The sequence below is a fragment of the Rissa tridactyla genome, chromosome 9, assembly GCF_028500815.1.
Source record: "Rissa tridactyla isolate bRisTri1 chromosome 9, bRisTri1.patW.cur.20221130, whole genome shotgun sequence".
Classification (NCBI taxonomy): Eukaryota; Metazoa; Chordata; class Aves; order Charadriiformes; family Laridae; genus Rissa; species Rissa tridactyla.
Window position 1 is genome coordinate 2,038,792 of NC_071474.1, and position 23,284 is coordinate 2,062,075.

Genomic DNA, 23,284 nt, shown 5'->3' on the forward strand with positions numbered 1-23,284 from the left:
GATTGATTGGCTCCATATCTTTCTTTTTAAAAAAAAACATTGCATTCTTTTTTCCTCTTTTTTTTTTTTTTTTTGTTATTTGCTCTGAGAACCTTGAGATTCTTCAAGGAAATAAATCTCTTGTGTGTTTATATTTGAATCTTGCTAAAAAGCAATCTTTTTTTCCATTGGAAACGAGTTTCAGATGAAAAGATTGGCTCCGTGATTTTTTATTTTTTTTTTAATCCCCCCGCCCCCCCCCCCCCATTAACTTGTCTAGTTAGCACATCCACTGAGGCCGTTTGAGTAAAACCAGGCGCGGAGCTGCCCTGGGGGGATCACAGAATCATAGAATGGAGGGGGTTGGAGGGGGTCTCTGGAGATCACCTTGTCCAACCCCCTGCCAGAGCAGGTTCAGCTGGAGCAGGCGATGCCAAGCTGACAGCGAGCGTGCAGCAGGGACAGCCGTAGCGTGGAGAAGCAGGAGCTGCCGTGGGACCGGGGCTCTGCCCTCCCCATGCCAAGCGGGCAGCGGATGCAGGAGCTGGCGGGGAGCATCCTGCTCCCCAGCGCAGAGCCGCGATTGCAAGCTGTAGCCTCCCTGGGTACCAGAGCAGGACAGCGGGGTGTCAGCATCTGTAGCCGGCATCCTGGAGGATCTACAACCCGGGCTAAAGCCCCTTTTTCTCTGGCTTTGCTGCGGCGTGCGTGCAGACAGCAGGTCGGAGGAAGCTCAGGGTGCGTGGGTCGGGGGGGGACTGCAGCCGGCAGGTCCGAAGGGGAGAAGCGAGGGGTTGCCGGAGGCTCCTCAGCATCGGGCTGAGCTCCCTTGAGCTCCGTGTGGTGGATCCCGGTTTGCATTTGGGGTCTGAGCCCGCCCTCAGTTTAAACCTCAGCAAGAAACTTCCCAAGGCCATAGGCAAAGAAACCCCACACCCCAGTTTTACCATGAATTGCCCGATGTCCCCCCTTCTCAGTTTGCTTCTTGGACAGAACAGCAAAAGGGGAGCCCTGGGTCACGGGGAGCTGCGTTGCCCAGAGCCCTGAAGTGGGGAGAGGGTGGCCGGCAGCTGGCACGGCTGGGCAGAGGCAGCTTGGATGCCCTCCTGGAGCTGAGCTGGAGGAGCGACGAGGTTCGGCAGCGTTTGTGTCACAGCTAAACCGTATTAACGTTAGCGGAGAGCCTGGGCTGCCCTGGGGGCCGTTCCTGGTTCCTGGGCTGACATGGGAAACGAGAGCAAAAAATGCGCAAAGATAAATCAGCCACCAAACGCCTGCTGGCCTGGCAATAAAAGACGAGATGCTGTACCTGCTCAGAGGGGTTTCTTCCTAAATATTGGCTGCGTAGGAGATGCTGTCTCTGACTCACAGCTTCATTCCCTAGCAGACTTTTCTCTTTGTTGGTTGAGAGAACGAAACCAGTTGTTGGTTGGTAAGAAAAAAAACCCCAAAATCTTGACAACTGTTTCCAAAAAAAACCCAAAAGCACAAAGTCTGCAGTGTAAGCAGGCCGAAATGGCTCTCCTCCAGCGTTCAGCTGGGTTCCCTCTTGCTCCAGAGATGCTGAGGGGGCCATGGGCTGGGTGGCGGGCATCCCCGCCTGGCGGCCGTCCCTAACCGCATCCTCTCCCCCAAGGACGGGTAACGCTCTCCAACGTCTCCGAGAGGAAGGACAACATGCGCCTCGGCCTCAGCCTGGCTACCAACCCCAAGGACAACAGCTTTCTGGTGAGGAACGGGGGTTTCGGCCAGGGAGGTTGCTGCAGGGTGCGTGTACACAGCGTGTAAAGGCATGCAAATGCCTTTATATATATATATTTATATATACATGCTGTCTGCACCGTGGGGCTCAGAACCCTTACCTTCCATGGGGAAAAAGATGCCAAAGGAGAGGACAGCCTTGCAAAGCAGCAATTAAAAAGTGGCAATTTTAAACTCGTCCCTAATGCTTGATTTTCCACCCCCCCTCCCCAGGCCTGCAGCCCTCTCTGGTCCCACGAGTGCGGGAGCTCCTACTACACCACGGGCATGTGCTCCCGGGTCAACTCCAACTTCAGGTTCTCCAAGACGGTGGCTCCGGCTCTGCAGAGTACGAGAAACAATCTGCCCTGCAGCTCTAACCCCACCTTTGAAGTCAGAGGGAATTTCTGTTCTCTAATCGCTTCAGTCCCATTGAGAAAACAAAGCGATGTCAGTGTTTAAGCGGAGGCAAGAGAGCAGAGGAAATGGTTGCAGGGAAGTGATTCAAAGGGGGTTACGTACACAGACATCTGGTAAACATTTTCCTTTTGACTGACACCCAGGGAGGACAAAAAATACCTTATTCTTCCAAAACCAGAAATAAAAGTATCCAGAATATTTTATCAGCACAGCTAGGAAGGCAAAATAGGGAAAGAATTCAGACCTCGGCCGCACGAAACAAAGAGCTCATTGACTGAAAGCTTAATATTTTTGGCCCAAATTTGTAAATTTGGATACGTGATTTTATTTTGAGGGATTCAATCAGCTTCCTGGCTTTCCTGCAGGTGGTAAGAAACTGCAGCAGCTTCTCCTGCCCCATCCGGGCTCACAGAAGCTCCTTGCCCCAGCCGGGCACGGGGTGCGATGCCCCAGCTCCATCACCCCTTTGGTGTTGATTAATTCTCACCGCATAGAGCAGGGCACGGGAAAACGGGACTTTTGGGGGGGCAGAGGCAGTAAAGGCAGAGCCCACCACTGAATTCCCAGCGTCGCTTCCCTCTTGATGGCCAGGAGATGCCTTTAGCCCTCGCTGCAAAGGGTCATTGGTTTTTTGAGAGAGATGCGGGAGGTCGGCTCATCTCCCTGGGTCCCGGGGTGAGCGGGGGATCGAGGTGGTGGCACACTAACCCATAAATGACTATAATAGGTGGAAACCTTTAAATATAATGAACCTTTAATATGTGTCACTGGAAAATTCAGCATCTTCCAGTTTTCTGCAATTTTTCTAAATTATGTTATAAAATATGAACAAGCTAGGGGGATGATGCTGAGCAATTTTCAGTGCGGAAAACCAGTCGACTGCCTAAATCCTTCGCGGCTCGTACCACGGAGCCGAGTCCTGGGGTCCTCGCTGGGGTTCTTGGCTGCCTCGTCGCTGAGGATTTAACGGGAAGGGGAGGAAATGCCCGACTGGCGTTGTACGGCGAGTACAGGCAGGGCTGGGGAGTGACTCAGGGGTAAGGCATCACTCTGCGGGAGGAACGGAGGCCGGATCCTGCCTGCAGCGGGCCGCTCTTTGAAGTATGCAACTATATTAGACCGGATAAAGGTCCAAATCTGAATCAGAAAAGGTCTCGCTGAGTGTTATTCTTAGAAAGTTATCCGGTCTTCTCACGGCAGAGAGGATGCTTGTGGCTTCTCTCTACCTTGTTGAAGACCAAAGGTCTTTCTGAATGATTGAAATTAGATTTTTTTTCAAAGAAATCATAAGAGCAAGTACCTGACTGTGAGGAATGAAGCCATAAATCTCCCCTTTACAAGCGTTGCCAAGATCTTTCAATAACATACTGCGTATTTTTCACAGGATGCCAGACGTACATGGACATAATCATAGTTCTGGATGGATCAAACAGCATATATCCTTGGGTTGAAGTTCAGCAATTCCTGATAAACATCTTGAAAAAATTTTATATTGGCCCCGGCCAGATACAAGTAAGCCCCTGCATCCCCCCGTGTCGGGCAGAATCTCCTGGCCACACTCACGAGGCCGTTTTCAACGTCCCTTTTCTGCCAATACGCTGTAATTTGGCACCACGCTTTTTCATAATAAACTTCCAATGTATGGATTTTTAAAGCTGAGCCCATGGAAACAACGCTCACATTAATGTCCCTAAATGAGCGATGGAGAGAGCGGCATCCCACACCCTGACCGGGCATGGGGAGGATGAAATCATGTGGAAATGTGGAAGTATTGCCCTCTTCCGAAGCAGCTTGTTGCAGCTGTGAAGAGCTTTCCATCCTCTCCCTATAAGCGATCGTGGGCTGATTTGGGCATGGATTTGGGCAGAGATATCCTCAACAATTTGCACAAATATCTCCCACTGGGTCCCATCCAGAGATGCTGTGGATACAGCACATCGGCATCACCCCAAAACCTTTATAGGAGGGCAGGGGCAGCCACGCAGGGGTGAAAATAGAATCAAAATTGAGCGTTTGGGAGCAATTGGGAAAATTGGAGCAAATTGGGACAGAGTGATTGATTTTTAATGATGCTATTTCATGCGATCGGCGAAACGTGCTAGTTGTGTCGCAGGCACTCACCATGCAGCGGGTTGTTGGTGTCCTTGGTGATATTTCTTTAATCCCTAGGTCGGAGTTGTTCAGTATGGAGAAGACGTCGTCCATGAGTTTCATTTAAATGACTACAGGTCTGTAAAAGACGTGGTAGCGGCTGCCAGTCACATAGAGCAAAGAGGAGGTACAGAAACCAGGACTGCCTACGGGATAGAGTTTGCTCGGTAAAAATCCCTCACCTTCCTGTTCCTCCCGATAACAAGTTTAAAATCACTGGGGTTTTTTTTTCCCTTCCCTCTCTCCCCCTTCATTTTTCCTCGCTGCTTAGAAAGCAGGGGATACCGCCAGGCTAAAAATGCTTTTGCAAAACCGCTTGGTCTTTAACTGATGCTTTACAAACGATGCTTTGCAAAACCGCTTAGTCCTTGGCCGCAGCCGGACCAGAAGGAGGGCGCAGAGACAGGCTCGGAAAATGAATCTTCTTTCTGGAAGAGCTCTCAGGCCCCAAAAGCCACCCCAAATGCCACCTACCCCAGGCTGCCACAGCCCAGGGAGCTCAGAAAGCCCCGACCCACACCTCCAGCTCCTCCCTTATCTGGGACAAATCCCCGCTCCCGTGCATTTTTACAGCAGCCCGACCTGCTGCAGATTTAGGGCATTTTGGTGAATTCAAGGCTCCTCTCCTGCAAGAAGCCAGCTCCCTTGGTGGAAAAATCCCCTTTTAAAGTCCTAAAATGTTTCCCCAGGGTTCTGCATCCCGTTGCACCTCCACAGGGGCTGGCAGCCCACCCGACGCCGCTCGGTGCCGTACGGTGCGGGCAATGGGGTGTGCGGCAGTGGGAGACGGGGGTTTCGGTGGGTGCGTGGCGGTGGGAGCCGGGGGGGTTTGGGAGGACACACGGCAGTGGGAGCCGGGCCAGGACCCCCCTGGCGAGGCTGAGCAGCCCAGGGCATCTCTTCACTTGCAGCTCGGAAGCGTTTCAGAAAGGTGGCCGGAAAGGGGCAAAGAGAGTAATGATTGTAATCACAGATGGAGAGTCGCACGACAGCCCAGACCTGGAGAAGGTGATTGAGGACAGCGAGAAGGACAATGTCACCAGATACGCGGTGGCGGTAAGTGGTGGAGGGGGGACCTTTCGGCGCTGAATGGCTGCAGAAGCCGTGCAGAGCTCGGCGGTGCCCCATGCACCCCAGTGCGCCAGGGCCGGCAGTGCAGCCCACCTCCGCCGCTCCCAGCGCGGTCGCAGGGCTCCTTGCTGCTGGTCCTGCTTTTGCAGGAGGTGGTGGGATGCTCGGCTCTGTAGCAGGAGCTGTGGCCGGGGACAGGCAGGACCCTGCATTGCACCGGGCACCCCAATTCCATGAGGGGAGCATAGGTGGAGCCGCCTGGAGGAATTACAGCAAATCCTGGTTTGCTCCGACAACGGGAGATGCCAAGGCTGTCAGGCTCCTTCCATATGGACACCCCTCAGGTGCTTTGGGATGGCTCTACCCATCGCATGAAAACCCCTGAGTCTTGCATTTCTCTTTCAAACGTAGGTCTTGGGTTATTATAACAGAAGAGGAATCAATCCCGAAGCCTTTTTGAACGAGATAAAATTTATAGCGAGCGACCCAGATGACAAGCATTTCTTTAATGTCACAGATGAAGCAGCACTCAAAGACATAGTGGACGCGCTGGGGGAGAGGATATTTAGCTTGGAAGGTGAGTGCTGCTGCTCCCTGACACATCCCGGCCAGTCAGGCTGCAGCAGGTTACTTCAGATGTGCTGTCTGTCCTCGGTTTGCTGAATTTGTGCGATGGTTTCCCTGATATCTGTTTGATAGAATCATAGAATCATAGAACTGCCTGGGTTGGAAGGGACCTTTCACATCATCGAGTCCAACCATCAACCCAACACTGACAAAACCATCACTAGACCCTGTCGCTAAGCACTCTGTCTACCCATCTTTTAAATCCCTCCAGGGATGACGATTCTGCCGCTTCCCTGGGCAGCCTGTTAGGGCACGGCCTCCCTCTGCAGCAGCACCCACTCCCGCTGCGTTTTATCCAGTTCACACTGAATCAGACATTTTTCTGTTAAGGTGTCTGCTGCAGAGGTGACTCTGGCTTTGATCTGCAACCACCAAGAGGGATGAAGGCACCTGTCCTCTTCCAACTGCCCCCAGAGCTGCTTCCCTATACTGCTGCTGTGAAAGCCAGGCAGCTCATTGCTTCCAGACGATGTTTTCATGGTCTGGCCATGTTTTTCTCTTCCCTGTTAAGAATGAGTAGCCTAATTTACCATCTGAACCTCCCCATCTCCATTCCTTTAGCAGATTAAAAGCTTATTCAATGCAATGTACCGTTGCTCCTGCAAGATGCTCATGCATAATAACCAACCCACCAGCCCCCACTTTGAGCACTTAGACTTTCGGAGCTCTCTGAGCACCTTGACTAGTAAAATAGGTGATATTGAGCCTCGTTCTCCCACCCTTCAGAATTAGGTGGCTGCATCCAACCCCCCCAGTAGTCCCCATCCCATGCTAGCTCCTGGAGCGTGTTTAGGAAAGTCTAGCCTGATTGCTCAGGTTGCGCTGCCCACCTCTCAGGGCTCTGCTTTCCAAGGGACAGGCTGTCCCTTTTTCCCTGGTTTAGTATCCTCAGCACATCACCGTGTTTGGGATGACATACAGACATCCCAAATGCATGAAAATGCAGCAGCAGCAGCTTCGGCTGAGGGCAACGGGGGGACATTCTACTAACAGGGGCGACCAAAGAGATTTTGTCTGGCCCCACTTAGAGAAAGCCCTTTTGGAGGGAGAAAGTGACTTTTTTTCTTCATTTTGTTTTTCTTCTTCTCGCGTATAAGTAAGAGAACTAATGAGGAGAGATGCAAACGTTTTAAAACAGGCGCCTTTCTGGTGACCTCATGGAAGCGTGAATTTCCACTGCCCAGAATCAGTACAACCACTTGCAGAAAACAGCCGCTGGAGGAGCGTCTAGCGCAGCCCCCTGCCCCGAGGCAGCGTCAGCCCTCACAAAACCTGGCTGGAGAAGCGTGTGGTCCTTGCTCCCGAGATCCTGCCCACGCTGGCCGTGGCGTTGCCGGTTCTTCTCTCCCACCCACACCAGTCCTCCCTGCCAGGCTTTGATCCAGAACCTAAAGTCACACTTTGAGTATCTTCTTATATCATAGAATCATAGAAAGAACGGTTGGGGTTGGAAGGGACCTTAAAGATCATCTAGTTCCAAGCCCCTGCCCTGGGCAGAGACACCTCCCACCAGCCCAGGCTGCTCAAAGCTTCACCCAGCCTGGCCTTGATGTCTCTATTTGGAGTGGTTTGCATCCCTCAAAACATCAGGAGCACAGACGGCTTCTCCTCAAAAGGTGACCCCCTCATTCTTGCAACAGTTATTCGCAGAGCTGTGATGGCCCTGTCATTTACAGCAAACCTTTGAAATTTGGCACAGGGCGGGTCACCTGGGTGTCAGTGTCTGGTGCCAGTGTCTTTCTCACCCATCAAATTCCATTCAAACCCAGCCGGGCTATAAGCGGGCAAAAAACCCCACACACCGATGGCCAGGGACTCCCTGGAATGTTAGGCATTGCGGGGTTATGGGAATAATGTGAGGTTTGGGTTTTATTGGCTGAAATTAAATATCAAGAAATATTTTTGTTCAAAATGACGGCGCTTCTGTCCGCCTTGTGACAAGTTTGTCAGTCTCCAAAACTAAATTTGTCTAAATTTCACAGGAAAAGCACATCCCGGGACGAACAATTGAGACAGAAGATGGAGGGCTTTCACTGGAAATTAAACATCTTGGGGCTTGGGGGAATTTTGGTCAAACCAGCTCAAAAACTCCCCACCAGTTTGCCAGTTATGCCGGTCCGGCCAGCCCGATGCTTCTCAGTGGAAGAAAGCTTCCCTGGGGTGAGAAGCTTCACCCAGTTGCACTTATGAAGCAAAATCCTCTAAACCCACATTTTTGTGGGTCTCGGAAGGAGAGAACTGCACCGGGGCAGAGCTCCCAGTCCCTATTAACAGCACAAGTTTGTGTAATTGTGGTGCTTTAGGGAGAAAAGCACATTTATGGCAACCGAGGTCCTTTGTGCCCCAGGTGGGGTGGAGGTGGGCGCTCATCCCACCCCGACCCACCGAGGCTCAGCCCCTCCAGGAAAGCAAAGCTCTTCATCAAATACAAATTCCTTTTTTTTTTTTTTTTAAGGAACCAACAAGAATGAAATCTCCTTTGGACTGGAAATGTCCCAGACTGGATTTTCATCACACGTTGTGGAAGTAAGAGAGTAAACGTGGGGCTTTTTTTTTTTTGGCTCCTGCCTGTGCAAGCGGGGGCCCTGTGCTTTTTATCATCACTGGCAGCTGCAGGTGGGGAGACGGGTGCTTTGGGCAAGTTATTAATCACGAAGCTAAATTGCTAACGTGAAGAACGAGAAGAAAACGCTGTTGCTGGTGGTTTATCCCGTGGGGAAGGGAGCTGCTGGGAGACCAGTGCCTGCCTTAGGACCAGCCCGCAGCAGCTCCTCACGATACCACGGCCACGGGGGAAGGCGTGTGTCGGTGGTGGGATGCAGGGGATGGTCCTTCCCACCCCCGGGCTCTGCAGGCTGGCGGGTCCGAGCGAAAAGCCAGGAGGAATTTCTGCTTGGGCTTTTCCCGGGGAGGAAGAGCACGCTGAAAAGATAAGAAGAGGGTGTGAAATGTCATTGCGGCGTGTTTAAACATCTCCATCTTTCCAGGTGTGCTTTGGAGAATGGTTTGCTTGGGGTTTTTTTATTATTATTATTATTATTTGTATTGATTTTTTTTTCTTTTCCATTGGTGAGATTTCTCCCCTTTTCTGTAAAACATGCAGTTTCTGGGAGGGACTGTTTTCTGGTTTTCTTTTCTGCACTCTGCAGCCTCCAATAAGTATACAGTCAAGGATTTGGGCTCTGAGGGACCCCCCTACCTGTTCTCCCATCAGGTCCCCTCATCCATCTCAGCGTGAATCGGCTTTGCCCGTATGGGCAGCGTGGGGGAGAATTGCCTCCACTTGGCAAGAAATACCCTCAAACTACTCCTGCTCTCCCACAGGACGGGATCTTGCTGGGGGCAGTGGGTGCCTACGACTGGAATGGAGCCGTCCTGAAGGAAACCAGCAGCGGGAAGGTCATCCCCCTGCGGGAATCTTATCTCCAGGAGTTCCCGGAGGAGCTGAAAAATCACGGAGCATATCTAGGTAAGAAAGCTGAATGAGGCTCTCCTGCCAGGGCCGAATTCATGATTTTACACTTAACGATAGGAAGCGCAACGTATTTCTCCAATGACTAATAGCAGCCAGCACTCCCAGCGTAGGTGGTGCCATGCCGGGCTGTTTGCGAGCTCCGGTTGGCGTGAGACCTGTCTTGCCCCTCGCTCAGGGATGCAGCGTGTGTGAGCATCCTCGCCTGGGAAGACTCCAGCGTCCACCACGGCATGCAGCACAAAAGCCATTTAAATGCCAAAGTATCTCAGACACCGACCAGCCCGGGTCACCTGCAGCGCTTACCGGAATGGTTTAAAAAAGCACTGATGAAATCTCATGCCTAAGGGAGGAAATACCTGCTGGGTTAATCCATTCCATGTGCGGCTGTTGAAGGCCTGGAGTAAAAACATCAGCCTGGTTTGCAAAATGAAGCCTCTCTTCAGAGGGGTGCGTGCCAGGCCGGGCTGCCCCGTGGCAGGGAGCGGGGCGGGATGCTGTGGGGCTGCTCGCCGGCGTGTCGGGGCTCTTCCCTCCGCAGGGGACACAAACAGGCCCTGGGATACGCGGCTCATCTCTTGGGGTGACAGCAGAGTGTCCCCGGGGCTCGGCTGCAGGCACCTGGAGCGGGGACGGCTGTGGCTGTGCAAGGGGTACCCGTGACAGCACGTGGGAGCTCAGCTGGGATCTTTCTTTCCTGTTTTCTGGAGTAAGAAATCCAGAAATATTAAGGAAATGCCAGTCCCTCCTGCTGCAGAGCAGCCCAGCTCACCCAGCGCCAGGACCTGGGGCTTTCCAAGCTGATAGAGTCATAGAATTGCCCAGGTTGGAAGGGACCTTTCAGATCATCTAGTCCAACCATCAACCTTGGCTTAGGAACATCCCCCCAGGAAGGGAATATTTAGGTAGACAGAGACCCCAGGTAAGGCCAGTACCCAGGGAAAGGGGTCCATAAACCCTGATAATCCCTGGAGACACTCAAAAATTCAATAGGATGTGACCCCAAGTGATCTTCTCCAGCTTCATGGTTGGCCATGCTTTGAGTGCCACGCACATGGGGAAGTGGTGCCCTCTACAACTCCCTGAAAGGAGGGTGTAGAGAGGTGGGTGTTGGCCTCTTCTCCCAGGGGAATAATGACAGGACCAGAGGAAACGGTCTGAAGTTGCGGCAGGGGAGGTTTAGATTAGATATTAGAAAGAATGACTTTACTGCAAGAGTGGTCAGGCACTGGAGCAGCCTGCCCAGGGAGGGGGCTGAGGCACCATCCCTAGAGGTGTTTAAGAAACGTCTAGATGTGGCACTTCAGGGCATGCTCTAGTGGCAGAGATTGTAGGGGGTTTTTTGTGTGTGTATGGTTGGACTCGACGATCTCAAAGGTCCTTTCCAACCATGAAGATTCTATGATTCTATGATTCTATGGTAAGTGCCGCAGCCCGGCATGCGATGTGTGGGGTCAGTGATCCCGGCACAGAAAATAACCCTCCTGGGTGGGAAAGGGCGATTGCTCAGGGTCATTCATAAGGACTTGTGAGCATCGGTCTCGATGGCTTCGTGGCTTTTATTGGACTGTGAATGTTAATGTCAAGCATCAGCAAAGTCTTTCACGCCTGGTTTCAGATGCGGAGCTGCCAGGGTCTCGAAGACTCCGTGCAGCGGGTGCCGCAGGCTCCCAGCGTGCACACACCTCACTAGCATTTGTTTAACTTGATGCAAACCATGAAATAAAACACTTAATCAGGTCGGGAATTGGACTTGACTTCGATGAGAGAAGGATTTTTCACGGGGTTCGCCGGCTGCGTTCAGCGGTGCCAAAACTCTTGGTGCGGCTGCACAGCCCAGGGTGTAGGTAGGACCTGAGCAGGCGGCTCAAAGCCCAGGGTCAGGGCGCTGGGTTTTGTTTGAATGACTTTATCTTTGAAGTAATCTGGGTTTCCAGCTTCCCGATCTGGGAGGCAGCCAGAGTTATGTCAGCAGCTGGGGGCTAATGGAAAGCAGATCACCGGGCAGCGGCTGGGAGCAGGCAGGCAGATCCTCACCCCCCGCCCGCCCCCCTTCCAGGTTACACCGTCTCCTCCGTCATATCCACCGACCACGAGCGGATTTATGTCGCGGGAGCGCCCAGGTTCAACCACACCGGGAAAGTCATCATTTTCAGCATGCACAACAACCGAAACCTCACCATCCACCAGGCGCTGAAGGGCGAGCAGGTAACGTGGGGGCGCACGCTGCCAAGGATGCTGCGCCGGTTTTTCCACCTGGCACGCAGGCTCCTCCATAAATCCTGCCCCCCCTTCATTTTGCAAATAGTTCTGTTTAAACGGCTCAGCAGTGTAATGCGTCCATGGGCAGCTGGGGACGTCCTGGCTGTCTCTGTACCCACAGCTCCAAACCACATGGCTGTAGCAGGGATGGGGCTCAGAACGTCCCTGCGGTCCCCACCGGGGGGGTGGCAGTGCCCCTAACCACCAGGAGCACTGCTCCCATCCCCTCCTCTGTCTCCTCCAGATCGGCTCCTACTACGGCAGCGAGATCAATTCCCTCGACGTCAACGGCGACGGCGTCACCGATGTTTTGCTGGTGGGAGCCCCCATGTACTTCAGCGAGGGCAGGGAGAGGGGGAAGGTCTATGTCTACACCCTGCGGGAGGTACGTGGCAGCACCGCAGGGCGAGATGGGGACATTGCAGGGGACAAGGCATTAACATGGGGACTGTGTCCCCTCGTGTCACCTCCCCGGGGTGGCTCTGGGCAGCGCGCACCCGCCAGCCCCCACCAAACCTCACAGGGCACGGCGGCACGGTGCGAAGGCAGCGGAGCTTGGCAGCGCCTCGCTGTTGCGGCTGCCACGAGGCTCGGGGAGGATTTGTCTTGTTTTCCTTGTTTATAAACAATCTCGGGGGGTTTGTTCGTTGCCAGCGAAGGGCGTCCAGCCTCTGCTGGAACGGAGCCACCTCGTCTCGAGGCTTCGCTGCTCCCGGCCGGGCGAGTTCCCCAGCCCTGAGGAGGCAATGTACGGGGTGCGTGGTGGGGTCTTTGCGACGTGGGTGTCTCTCTGGACAAACGGTCTCCATCCACTTTGCTTCCCCCAAAACCGTTCCCTCCAAGCGCACCCTCCTGCCCAGGGTCATGGCTGGGAGCAAGGTCGGTCCCTCCACCGTCGCTTCAGGGCACAGGCAGGACATGTGCCACCCCCGTCCCCTTCATGTGCCACCCCTGTCCCCTTCCCTGGCACCCACCAGTGCTCTGGGGCAGGACCAGCTTTCCTGCCGCCTTCAAAGCTGGCTCAAAATGCAGTTTCAGAGCCAAATCCATCAGGCTCCGGGGGCATCCGGGGCAGCGAGCAGGTCACGCTCGGTATCCAAGGCTGCAGAGCCTGCCCAGAGCAGCAGGAGTCCCCATATCTAAGGCACAATTTTTTTATGCAACTATTTATGCAGGTTGCTATAAAAGAAAGGCAAAGCAGGTGTGGGGCTGGCATGGGGCTCGTCTGTCCCCAAGGACATGCTGAGCAGAAAGTCCCACAGCGCCAGGAGGGCTCTAACCTCCTTCCTTAGAGAAATTACGTCTTATTTGCTTGCCATTGAGGACCTTCTCCTCTTGCCAGGCTTGCTGCTGATGGGTTTGGGGTTGGGGTTTTTTTTGCCTTTTCTCTTTGGCTGGCCCGGCAGAACCACTTCGTTTCCAGCGGTGCCCTTGTAGATCTGCAGAGCTACCAGAATTCCCGCTTCGGCTCCTGCATTGCCGCCGTGCCCGACCTCAACCAGGACTCCTACAACGACCTTGTCGTCGGGGCGCCTTTGGAGGACGAGCACCAAGGAGCCATATACATCTTCCTCGGCTTCAAAGACACCGTCCTGAAGAAGTACAAGCAGGTACAGCCCTCGGGTGCTTCCATCGTGCCCATCCTTCATCAGAATAAATGTCATTTGTGCCCATTTTAAAGACTGATAGAGCACAATCAAGTCACATGCAGTACCGTGTTGTTCATTATTATTGCTGGATATTTTCTCTTGTGAGGGGTCCAAGACAAAGCAAACGTAGGGGATGGAAAACATGCTTGAAATTAGGGGCAATGTTTAGCAATCTGTGCAATGGATTACTATAGATAAAATATTTCTCACACTTGTGAGAGACACAGTAAACATGCAGAGTAAATCGGTAGAAATCTCTGGATGGTGTCATTCCCTGGAAAATTATGTTTGGTGCAATCGTTTGGAAAGGGGCATCTTCAGTAGCAAGGTGGAGAGGTCGGCGTGGCAAACCCCTCCTTCGCAGGCAGGGATGCTCCGGCTGGAAACCAGCCTGGATTCTCCCCTTTGCTTTTCAGCGGATAGCAGCTGCGGACCTCGCGCCAGGCCTGATGTATTTTGGATGCAGCATCCACGGACAGCTGGACCTGAACGAAGACGGGCTCGTTGACTTGGCCGTCGGCTCTCTGGGGAACGCCGTGCTGCTGTGGTTAGCTGCATCTCATTTGGCACTCTCCTCGGCCCAAAGCTCATTGCAATATATTGACATTTGGAGGGGGGGGAAACTGATGCCCCAACAATCTGACCCGTCTTTCTACAATAATGACCCCCCGCCCAGGAGGGCCATGGCATTTCAATGCGCTTGGACCCTTGAAGGACATCAGAGTTGGTTTTGCATTGAATTTCGTTATTAGGTCCCCAAAAGTTTCAAACCATTTGCGGTGATTTGCCCAGGCTCCCTCTGCTCTTATTGAATAAGAAGAATTTAATATTTGCAAAGATAGATTAATGTTTGGAAAGTCCCTTGAAGCTGTTAGGATGGAGGGTAGCTGTGCCCAGCAGAGATGGGCCACCCTGAGGTCTGCCTTTGGAAGTGCTGCGTGCCAAATCCTGCTCTCGGTGCTGAGCCGCTTCACTGTCATAAGCAGGGAGGCAAATATGTGCAAGAGATTTTATTCTTCAAATCCTGCATAGATGAGCTGAGAGAAGATCGGCACACTGTGGTGGCCTTTGGTTTTCCTCAGCACTTTCTCGATGTTGGGAAAAGGGGTGAAAAAGTGTGAAAAGGATGAATCTGGAGGCTTTTGGAAGCTGCTGCAGATGTCTGCCGGGGTCCCGTGCCCCAGCACATCTCCCGTCCCTTGCTCGCCCCACAGGTCCCGCAGCGTGGTCCAGATCAACGCCAGCATCCGCTTCGAGCCCCCCAAAATCAACATCTTCACCAAGGACTGCAAGCGGAACGGGAAGGATGCCACCTGCATGTCGGCCTTCGTCTGCTTCACCGCTGTCTTCCTCTCGGCTCACTTCCAGACGGCCAGCCTGGGTAAGCGGCACGGCTGCTCGCGCGACAAAAAACCCAATTCATGCGTCGTTTAGGTTTCCAGCCCCGAAGGAGCACTCGGCTTCTGCCAAGGGAAACCGTCCAGGAGCTTGGCATGTCTGGGGGAGTGCGCGTTGCCATCTGCCACATCCCTTTTTACCCACAAATTTGTCCCTGTTCTGGCCGGTGCAGCAGGGACGGTGGCTCTGCCGTTAAGCAGTGCCGAGAAACACCCCAAGAACTCCACCCTGCCAGTGTTTAGCCTTTTCTCTCACCTACGCCCTGGCGCCAAGCTCTCCCGCAGCTTGCCTTGCTGCGGTGCGTGCGACGGGGGTGTCACCACCGCCTCACCGGGCAGCGGGACAGGAGAGGACGTGCCCGGACCGTGTCCCGCGGAGTTCATCCATCCTCCCCGCTGCCGCGGCAGGACGCAGCTGCCGACCATATGTGCACATTTCCCTAATATCCCGGGGAACCTCCGTGAAGTTATTGGCCGGCTCTGCTTTTAAACCCTCGCATGTCGCTGTGACCCCGAGCCTGCCCGGCGGATGCCAGTGACTCAGCTGGAGCCGGGGGAATCGGTGGAGGCTCCGTCCCCTGCAACCCGGCAGCAAACGCTGTCAGAGGAAACCTGGGTCCCGAGTGAAGCCAAAGGAAAAGCTCCCATCCCCTAGAGCAAGAATTTTGAGTTGCACTATTAAATCCAGTGTTTTCCTCCTAACGGCTATCATTGCAGAGCTTGCAGGACAAAAAAAAAAACTGAGTGGGGTTTCCTTCATTTATTTACCTTTACACTGATTTCTACCCAGAAGAGCCACTTGGTGGACGGTGTGTGCTGGGGGCTGATGGCTGCTCTTTGCTTACCCACGTTTTGTGCACCCCACCCCCACCCTGGCTTGGCACCGGGTCGAGGACCTTCGGTTTCTTTTCGACAGCGCTGCAGGAAGCAACTGATCTTCCAGTGAAGCATCTGGGAGAGGAGAGTGCTCTGGGGTACAATAGCTCCAGAACTGGTACAGGCCAGCATGTGCATTTATAAGAGGCAAATAAGTGTATATCCCGCACAGATTTTACACAGCGTCTTTGGATAATGCATTTTTCAAGTTCCTTATTTGACCTGGAGAGCGGATGCTTTGCCCAAAAGAAACGTCTGTTAGAAGCAGGCAATAACAACTCTAGCCCAGCTTTCCCAGTTTTCCCTTAGAGCGCTCCCTGCCACGCTCCTCCCAGTGGGGTGACAGGGGCTTGAGTGCGCAAAAGCCCATTTTTGCCCCGGCGTCGCTGTATAGCGAGGGTGGTAACCCCGGGGAGAAGCCCTGACGGCGCTGCTCTCCTTCCAGCGCTGCGGTACAACGCCACCATCGACGAGCGCAGGTACACGCCACGGGCTCACCTGGATGAGAGCGGAGAGCGGCACACGCAGAAGGGGCTGGTGCTGCTCGCCGGGCAGGAGCACTGTGACAGGCTCCAGTTCCACGTCCTGGTGAGTGCAAAAGGGGACAAGGCTGGGGTCTCCTCCTCGGCCAGCCCCCGGAGGAGAGGCAGCCGCCCCGACAAAGATGCTCTCCACCACGTGCAAAGCAACGATGTGCTGGGACGTGGTTGGAGGAGCCATAATGGCTGGAAACCAGCCTCATCCTCCATCCTGGATTTCTTCGCTGGGTTTGATGTGGTCAGGGATGGAGCTGCTGGCACGCAGCTGCCGCGGGGTCCCCAAGCACTGACTTCATTGCAGCCCCAGCTCGCGCTGTCCACGAGCCGCTAGCCGTGCCCTCAGGGAGGGCGTGCACTCATGATGCGCAGGTCAGGCTGGTCCCCCTGCTCCAAAATCAGAGAAAACTCTTTTTTTTCCATTAGGGAACCAAATGCCTCCCTGACAGTCCCCAGTGCTCTCACCCTCTGCACCCCTCTGGCCATCAGGGTCCCCCTCCCTGGGTGCAGGAGCCACCGAAACCCTCTGCATTGCTCGCGGGGAACAGCTGATGCACAAACCTGGCCAAAATCAAACATTCCCAGTGAATGATGAGAACATTGCCGAGGCCAGGGAGGGTCGAGCTGCCAGACTGGCCCGGCCCCAAGCCCTGGCCTGAACTGCCGTGAACTTCTGGGAAATTTGAGTCTGGAGCTCGAGATGGAGCTTGTGATTTAGCCCAAGAAGCATCTCGCTTCAGAGCATCTAACTGCACCCCGTGCGGCCGGGGCAATGCATGGGAAAAGCTCACAGAGCTGCAGGAAAAGTGCAGCGTCGCTACCGGCCGGAGAAGCCCCAGGTCAGGGTTGCAGGACGGTCCTGCATCCCCTGGGAGCCTGGCTCAGGGTCAGTGATCCCAGAGCATCCGTCTTTTGGAGGCAGCGTCCCCAGGGTGCAGCATTTCCTGCACCGTCAGATGGGTGTTGAGTAGCACCGCCGAGCTCGGGTTGTCCCTGTCCCTCGGTAAGGGCTAGCTGGAGAGGCAGGATGATTACACACCAAGCGTACAAGATTGCAAAGCTTTTACTTCATAAAATAATCACACCTGCCTGCAGTTCTGCCTTACCTCGCTCTCTGATGCTGCCCCTCCACGAGCAGGAGCCCTGTCCTTCTCAAGGATGCTTTCTGTCCGCCGCAGGACACAGCTGACTATGTGAAGCCGGTGACGTTCTCCATCGACTACGAGCTGGAGCACCCTGAGAACGGCCCCATGCTGGACGATAGCTGGCCCACCTCGCTCAAGGTCTCGGTAGGTAGCAGCACCGACCTCCCAGGGTGCCTCTTATTGGGAGCTTGGTCAGCAGATTTGTTGCCCAATGGAACATTTGCTTCTTTATCTTCGGGTTGCTCCCTCCCGTGATAGGAATGTGTTTGCAACCTGGGATCGCTGCCTGTGTCCCTTCTCCTTGGAGCACAAACTGGGACTCAAAGTGTCACCAAGCTGCTCTTGTCATCCCTCTCAGGTCCCTTTCTGGAATGGGTGCAATGAAGACGAGCACTGCGTCCCTGACCTGGTCCTGGATGCCAGAAGCGATGTGCCCAGTGCCATGTGAGTAGGTCGCTCAGAGCATCCTCCCAACCAGTATCACAAACTGGGGGGGGTCCAAAAGGCGCCCCCCCAACCCATGCTCCCTAGATTCTGCCATCGCAGCTGGTCCTTCATCCAACACCACCATAAGGTTCCTCCAGCACCACCACGAGGTTCTCCTCGGCACCTCGGCTCGCAGTGGGTCTCTGAGACTCTGCCTGCTCCCTGCCTGGAACGAATCAGTGGTTTTTCAGGGAATCCACAAAACAACTAATATTTGATGCCATGGTGATGAGCCCCGGGGAGACAAATCAGAAAATAATAGGGGGGAATAAGTGCAAGGCTGGCATTACCCAGTTGGCAATTACAGGCTTGACTCACGCAGCAGAAATAATTATACACTACATCTGATCACTTAAAGAGCTTTAAAGGTTATCTAGGAGCACAGGAGTCTGAACCTCCACCTCCCATCGATGGCAGCGGGCTCTGGACCAAGCTCCTGGCCAGCACCGCTACCTGGGGATTACTTGTATCCCATAATTCAGCATTTTTTGTAAAGCTCCGTAAAGCTCTCGGTCCCTGGGGCTGCGACCCAGGGCATGACTGGTTCTGGCTGGGCTGTGCTGCGGGAGGTTGCAGCGAGCTGCGGGAAGGGGATGATTTCCGGAACTTAGCGGCTGGAGTCCTACGAATAACCATGGGCAAACACCATGGTCTACCAGGGTGCAAGACCTCTAGTCCGGTTCCTCCTGAAGCCTGTGGAGTTTTCCCAACGGCATCAGCGGGCGCTGGATCGTGCCCTGCAAGAGCAGCCGGTGCGGAGGTGATTTCTGCTGAGAAAACCACTTTTGAGGTGTCTTGTTGGAATAGAGCTATTCCTTCAAACCGGCGCCCTCGCTGCCCCGCCGTGGGGCTCTGAAGGTGGCACCGTCCTATATTTTCTTTTCCTTTTTTTATTCTGCGTAAAGAAAATCAATGTGCAAACACCCGCCAAGTCTGTAAAAACAGACGCTGCCATTGCAGTTTGTGCCAGTAATCTTACTGGGAGGTAGAGCTCAGCCAGCCTGAAACTCGGTGCCAGCCCTACCCTGTGCTAATGGTGTGGGATTTATTTTTTTCTTTACATCCCAACGGCACTCAAAGCTCCTAACTGGGTCACAGAGAATCCCAGAGCGGTGGGGGTGGGAAGGGCCCTCTGGAGATCACCCAGTCCCACCCCCTGCCAGAGCAGGGTCACCCACAGCAGGTGGCACAGGAACTCCTCCAGGCGGGGTTGGGATGTCTCCAGAGACGGAGACTCCCCCACCTCTCTGGGCAGCCTGTGCCAGGGCTCTGCCACCCTCACAGCAAAGACGTTCCTCCTCGTGTTGAGATGGAACTTCCCATGGTCAAGTTTGTGCCCGTTACCCCTTGTCCTGTCACTGGGCACCACTGAGAAGAGCCTGGCCCCATCCTCATGACACCCCCCCTTTCAGTGTTGATAAGCGTTGATAAGGTCCCCCCTCAGTCCTCTTTTTTCCAGACTGAGAAGACCCAAATCCCTCAGCCTTTCTTCATCAGAGAGGTGTCCCAGTGCCCTCAGCATCTGAGAGAGCGAGGCAGCATTAGCCAAAAATCACCAGCAAAATGATGGCCCGTGGGAGGAATTCGTGATTCCTCTTTCCGTAGCAGCACAACAGAGGAAGAGCGGGGATTTCCTTGCACTATCCTACACGCCGTGCACATGGAATTCCTGGGGCCGGGTCCCCGGGGGGTGCTCGGCAGGCCTTGCCCGCAGCGCTGCCCTCCTCTCGCAGGGAGTTCTGCCGGCGGGCTCTGCGGAGGGCACCGCCGGACTGCTCGGCCTTCAGCCTCTCCTTCGACGCCTCCGTCTTCGTCATCGAGAGCGGCAGGAGGAGGGTGGCCGTGGAGGCGGCGCTGGAGAACCGAGGCGAAAACGCCTACAGCACAGTCCTCAACATCTCCTTCTCCAGAAACCTCCAGTTCGCCAGCTTAATCCCCAAGGTGAGGCTGCCGGGGGATATCCGGGGCTTTCCAGAGGCGCTCCTAATCCCGGCCGGATGAGAAAGCTGTGTCCTAAACCAGAGCCCAAAAACGTCTCCATTCCTCATAAATCAGACGTGTTTATTGGCGTCGTTTCTAAGCACTTACAGCCCTTTCAGCTCTTTATTTTGGAAATACAAAAACGTTTGAATTTTAAGAGCCTGAAAGAAGGTCAAAGGCAGATGAAATTATTTCCCTCTTTATTTTTCTGCTCCAATAGTTTAAAAATACTTGCTGCGCGTGGCCAAGGTCCCGTCAGGGATGAATTTTTGCAGCTGAGATATAACTCCTGGAAGTACGGGCTGATAACGCGAGCTCAGCATCGAGCCGGGCGATGCCACTTCTCTACGGCTTGTCCCCTGGGTGAGCCCATCCCCAGGCCCTGGGTGCCCTCCCCAATATTCCACCCCCGCCACGTGCTCATCTCAGTGCGACTCCTCCCTTTTCCCCCGCGAGGTTTGGGAAATTTGCTGATGCTGCTGAGCCCTCCTCGCTCACCCCCCCCCACCACCACCACCAGTGACTTCATACCCGCCCGCAGATCCCATGTCCGGCCTCTGTTTTTCTATGAGCCGTGCCAAGGGAAAATTGTGGGGCAGGCTGCCCACAAAATAAGACGAACGCATTTTTTCGGAGAGATTACTACAAATTAAGTGAGGTGGCAGGGGGGAACCCTGCGATGCCCGGTAACGGAAAGCAGCACGCAGCGGCGGTTGCAGGAAATATTTGTAGCATCAGTCCGCTAACGGGCTCCTTGCTGCTGCTTATAAATAAGCAAATTGCCAGCTGCTGCTTTTAAATAAGCAAATTGCCAACCAGAGGGGCTGAATGTTTGCGTCAGGGGCTGTATAGAGACACAAATAAAAAGTATCTGTGGCCCCCAGAAAGTCTATAATCTCAGCAGATGAGTGAGAGAAAGCTCCAGGCCGTTGCTGATGGCTGTCAAGGCATTTTCCTTGTAGCTTCAGCTCCTGGCTGGGACTTGTCTACTGGCAGGAGCTCAAACCAAGACCCTTACGGGGTCTAACACAGTGCCGAAAACTGGAAGAGCTCATTGTCTCACGGTGGGGACGGACACCTGCATGCAACTAGGCTACAACCTCTTCTGGTGTCCCATCCCATCCCACCCCAGCCTGCGCTTGGGCTTCGCGATGGGCAGGAGCTTCGCCCGCCGGGGGGTGAGCAGCAGGAACCTGGTCGTCGGGATGGGGGAGTTGAATATTACTGCTTAGCTGGTGGCCATGCAGAATAACAGCTCGTATTATCTCTTGATGCTTCCCTGTGACTCTGCAACACGGGAAAATATTCTTCTTCCCAATTACAGTGCCAAGAATATTTGGGTTCATTCATTCACTGCTGTAGTTAAATTTCTTAAGGGGATTTAAATCGGAAAGCTGGAAGTTGCTTGCTGGAAATGCCCTCTCCAGGAACGACCCTAGAAATTCAGCTGCTTGGGAAGGATTACCAGCCTGCAACAACCGGGGTGGGTGGGTTGGTTGGTTGGGTTGGTTGTTTTTTTCCAAAAGTTAAAGCCTGTTTTGAGCCCTGGGCATTTGTGTGTGCGCGTGTTTGCTGCTTTCATAAAGAGCCAGGTCACAGGGCTCGTGCCCGGTGCCATGGACACTTCGCGTCCCATTTTAGGATGACACGGACATCAACATTGACTGCATGACTGAAGACAAGCACCCCAACAAGAAAGTGTGCAATGTGAGCTACCCCTTCTTCCGAGCCAAGGCCAAGGTAAAGCTATTCCCTCCTGCCCCAGTGAGGCTTCACCCATGGGACGGGAGCCCCCTGCCCCCAGCACGGCCGCGGGGCCGCAGCCGTCCCTCTTAGAACAGGATTTTTTTAAAGATAAAATTTTGGGTTCTTCCCTTTCTCTGTCCGTTGCCGGTGGTCGAAAGGCTTGTCTGGGAGCCGGGGATGGTTAGCGTGCTGCCTTGATGCTCGGAGGTCGCCCAGCTCCTCCAAGCCAGAGGATTTGACTCCAGTCCTTTGGAGCAATTTAATGTTGGCTTCAAACCATGCTGGTGACTTCCTCGAGCTCCTTCCTCGCAGGATGAAGTACCCTCTTCTGAGAGATTTTCCGTGCTCTGAGCACCCGGGGTCCATCCAGACCCTCCTCCGAGCCTGCCCAAGCCCCCACGGGCTGGTGGCATCCTGCAGACCGCAGCTCACAGAGGTTGCCAGCGCTGGGCATAAGCCCAGGTCCAGCAAACACCGTGTTTTAAATGCCGTAAAACCCTTTGGAAACATCACGTGCAGCATTAAGCGAAAGCGAGGAGATGCGGGAGCTCGCTCGCCGGGGCCACTCTCTGCAGGCACCTTGTGAAATCCCACCTGCCTGTCCTGCCCCCACCGCGGGAAAACGGGACAAGACAAGCAGGATCTAAAGAGAAAAATCTTTCCAACCGCCGTATCCGTCTGAAGCCTTTCCTTGTCAGAAGCTTGAAAATGATGGACGAGCTCCAGGCACCTCTCTAAGGCTTTAAAGCTCCCAAAAAAGCCCTCTCAGATGCCTGTGGCTGTACACGAGAGCGCAGCAGCCTGACTCCCCATGACCTATGGGGGCTGAGAATGCATCTGCGTGGCATCAGGTAGTCCAGGTCCTGCCAAAACAAAGACAAGCTGGAAATGGAAATTTGGCCGGGGAGCAGCAGGAGCTTTAATATTATACTCAGCTGTGCAGTCCCAGACAGTTTGAGGTCATTGCCACAGCTCTTGCAGATGTGACATTTATCACATTTTATTGTTGTTGGCCTCTCTCCGGCTGCCTTCCCCCGCCAGCCGACCCCGTGCCGCAGATGGGACCGAGCGGCCTCTCGCTGCAGGTCCCCCGGAGGGTTTCTCATCCAAAGGCTGGGGGGGGGGTTGCTTGCTTCCCCAATCTCCGAGCAAAAAAAAAATAATAAAAAAATGCAGAGCGCGGGACTGAGAGCAAACCCCGCAAATCCCCAGCGGGGCCTCTTCTCTCCCTGGAAAGCCGAGGCTCTGCCCAAAGCCCGGCAGCATCTCCCGATGGGAGCAGGGGGATGCTCGCACCCACAGAGCTCCCAGCCAGCACTCAGCTGTGGGGTTTTTCCCTTAATATTTTCTCCAATCTGTTTCCAACCTCCGCAGGTAGCTTTTCGTCTGGATTTTGAATTCAGCAAATCGATTTTCCTTCAAAGCATGGAGATCTACTTGATCGCCAACAGGTTAATGGTTGCTTTCTCCCTTGCATGTGTCTGCGAGGTCGTCGGGATGCCGCCGGCTTGGGTTGGGTTTCCTTCTCCCATTGCCATAGGTGATGCTAGAGGCTTTACTCGGGGAATAACCACAAGGAAAACTGATTGCCATGGATTGTTAGAGCGTGCAGCCCAGTACTCGCAAACCAGGCTGTTTTTATTTATCTATATATTTATATCCATCATTTTTTCTGTGTATCTGGAGGCCGTGCAGCCACTGCTGGGGTCTGCGCCGAGCAGAGAGGGGCTCCGGCCACCGCCGCTTT

General features: G+C 54.0%; 1 protein-coding gene across 1 annotated transcript in view; it reads left to right on the forward strand.

Moving 5' to 3' along the window:
- ITGA11 (integrin subunit alpha 11) overlaps positions 1 to 23,284 on the forward strand; it is a 51,205-nt gene that overhangs the window by 22,610 nt on the left and 5,311 nt on the right. Inside the window, exons 4-22 of the mRNA XM_054214347.1 lie at positions 1,616 to 1,707; positions 1,954 to 2,068; positions 3,524 to 3,651; positions 4,309 to 4,457; positions 5,202 to 5,346; positions 5,773 to 5,938; positions 8,444 to 8,514; positions 9,313 to 9,457; positions 11,520 to 11,668; positions 11,967 to 12,107; positions 13,129 to 13,332; positions 13,788 to 13,918; positions 14,586 to 14,752; positions 16,090 to 16,232; positions 17,359 to 17,469; positions 17,684 to 17,769; positions 19,545 to 19,752; positions 21,433 to 21,531; positions 22,912 to 22,988. Of these exons, the coding sequence (XP_054070322.1) occupies positions 1,616 to 1,707; positions 1,954 to 2,068; positions 3,524 to 3,651; positions 4,309 to 4,457; positions 5,202 to 5,346; positions 5,773 to 5,938; positions 8,444 to 8,514; positions 9,313 to 9,457; positions 11,520 to 11,668; positions 11,967 to 12,107; positions 13,129 to 13,332; positions 13,788 to 13,918; positions 14,586 to 14,752; positions 16,090 to 16,232; positions 17,359 to 17,469; positions 17,684 to 17,769; positions 19,545 to 19,752; positions 21,433 to 21,531; positions 22,912 to 22,988 (2,527 nt within the window). The remainder of the gene's footprint in view (positions 1 to 1,615; positions 1,708 to 1,953; positions 2,069 to 3,523; positions 3,652 to 4,308; positions 4,458 to 5,201; positions 5,347 to 5,772; positions 5,939 to 8,443; positions 8,515 to 9,312; positions 9,458 to 11,519; positions 11,669 to 11,966; positions 12,108 to 13,128; positions 13,333 to 13,787; positions 13,919 to 14,585; positions 14,753 to 16,089; positions 16,233 to 17,358; positions 17,470 to 17,683; positions 17,770 to 19,544; positions 19,753 to 21,432; positions 21,532 to 22,911; positions 22,989 to 23,284) is intronic.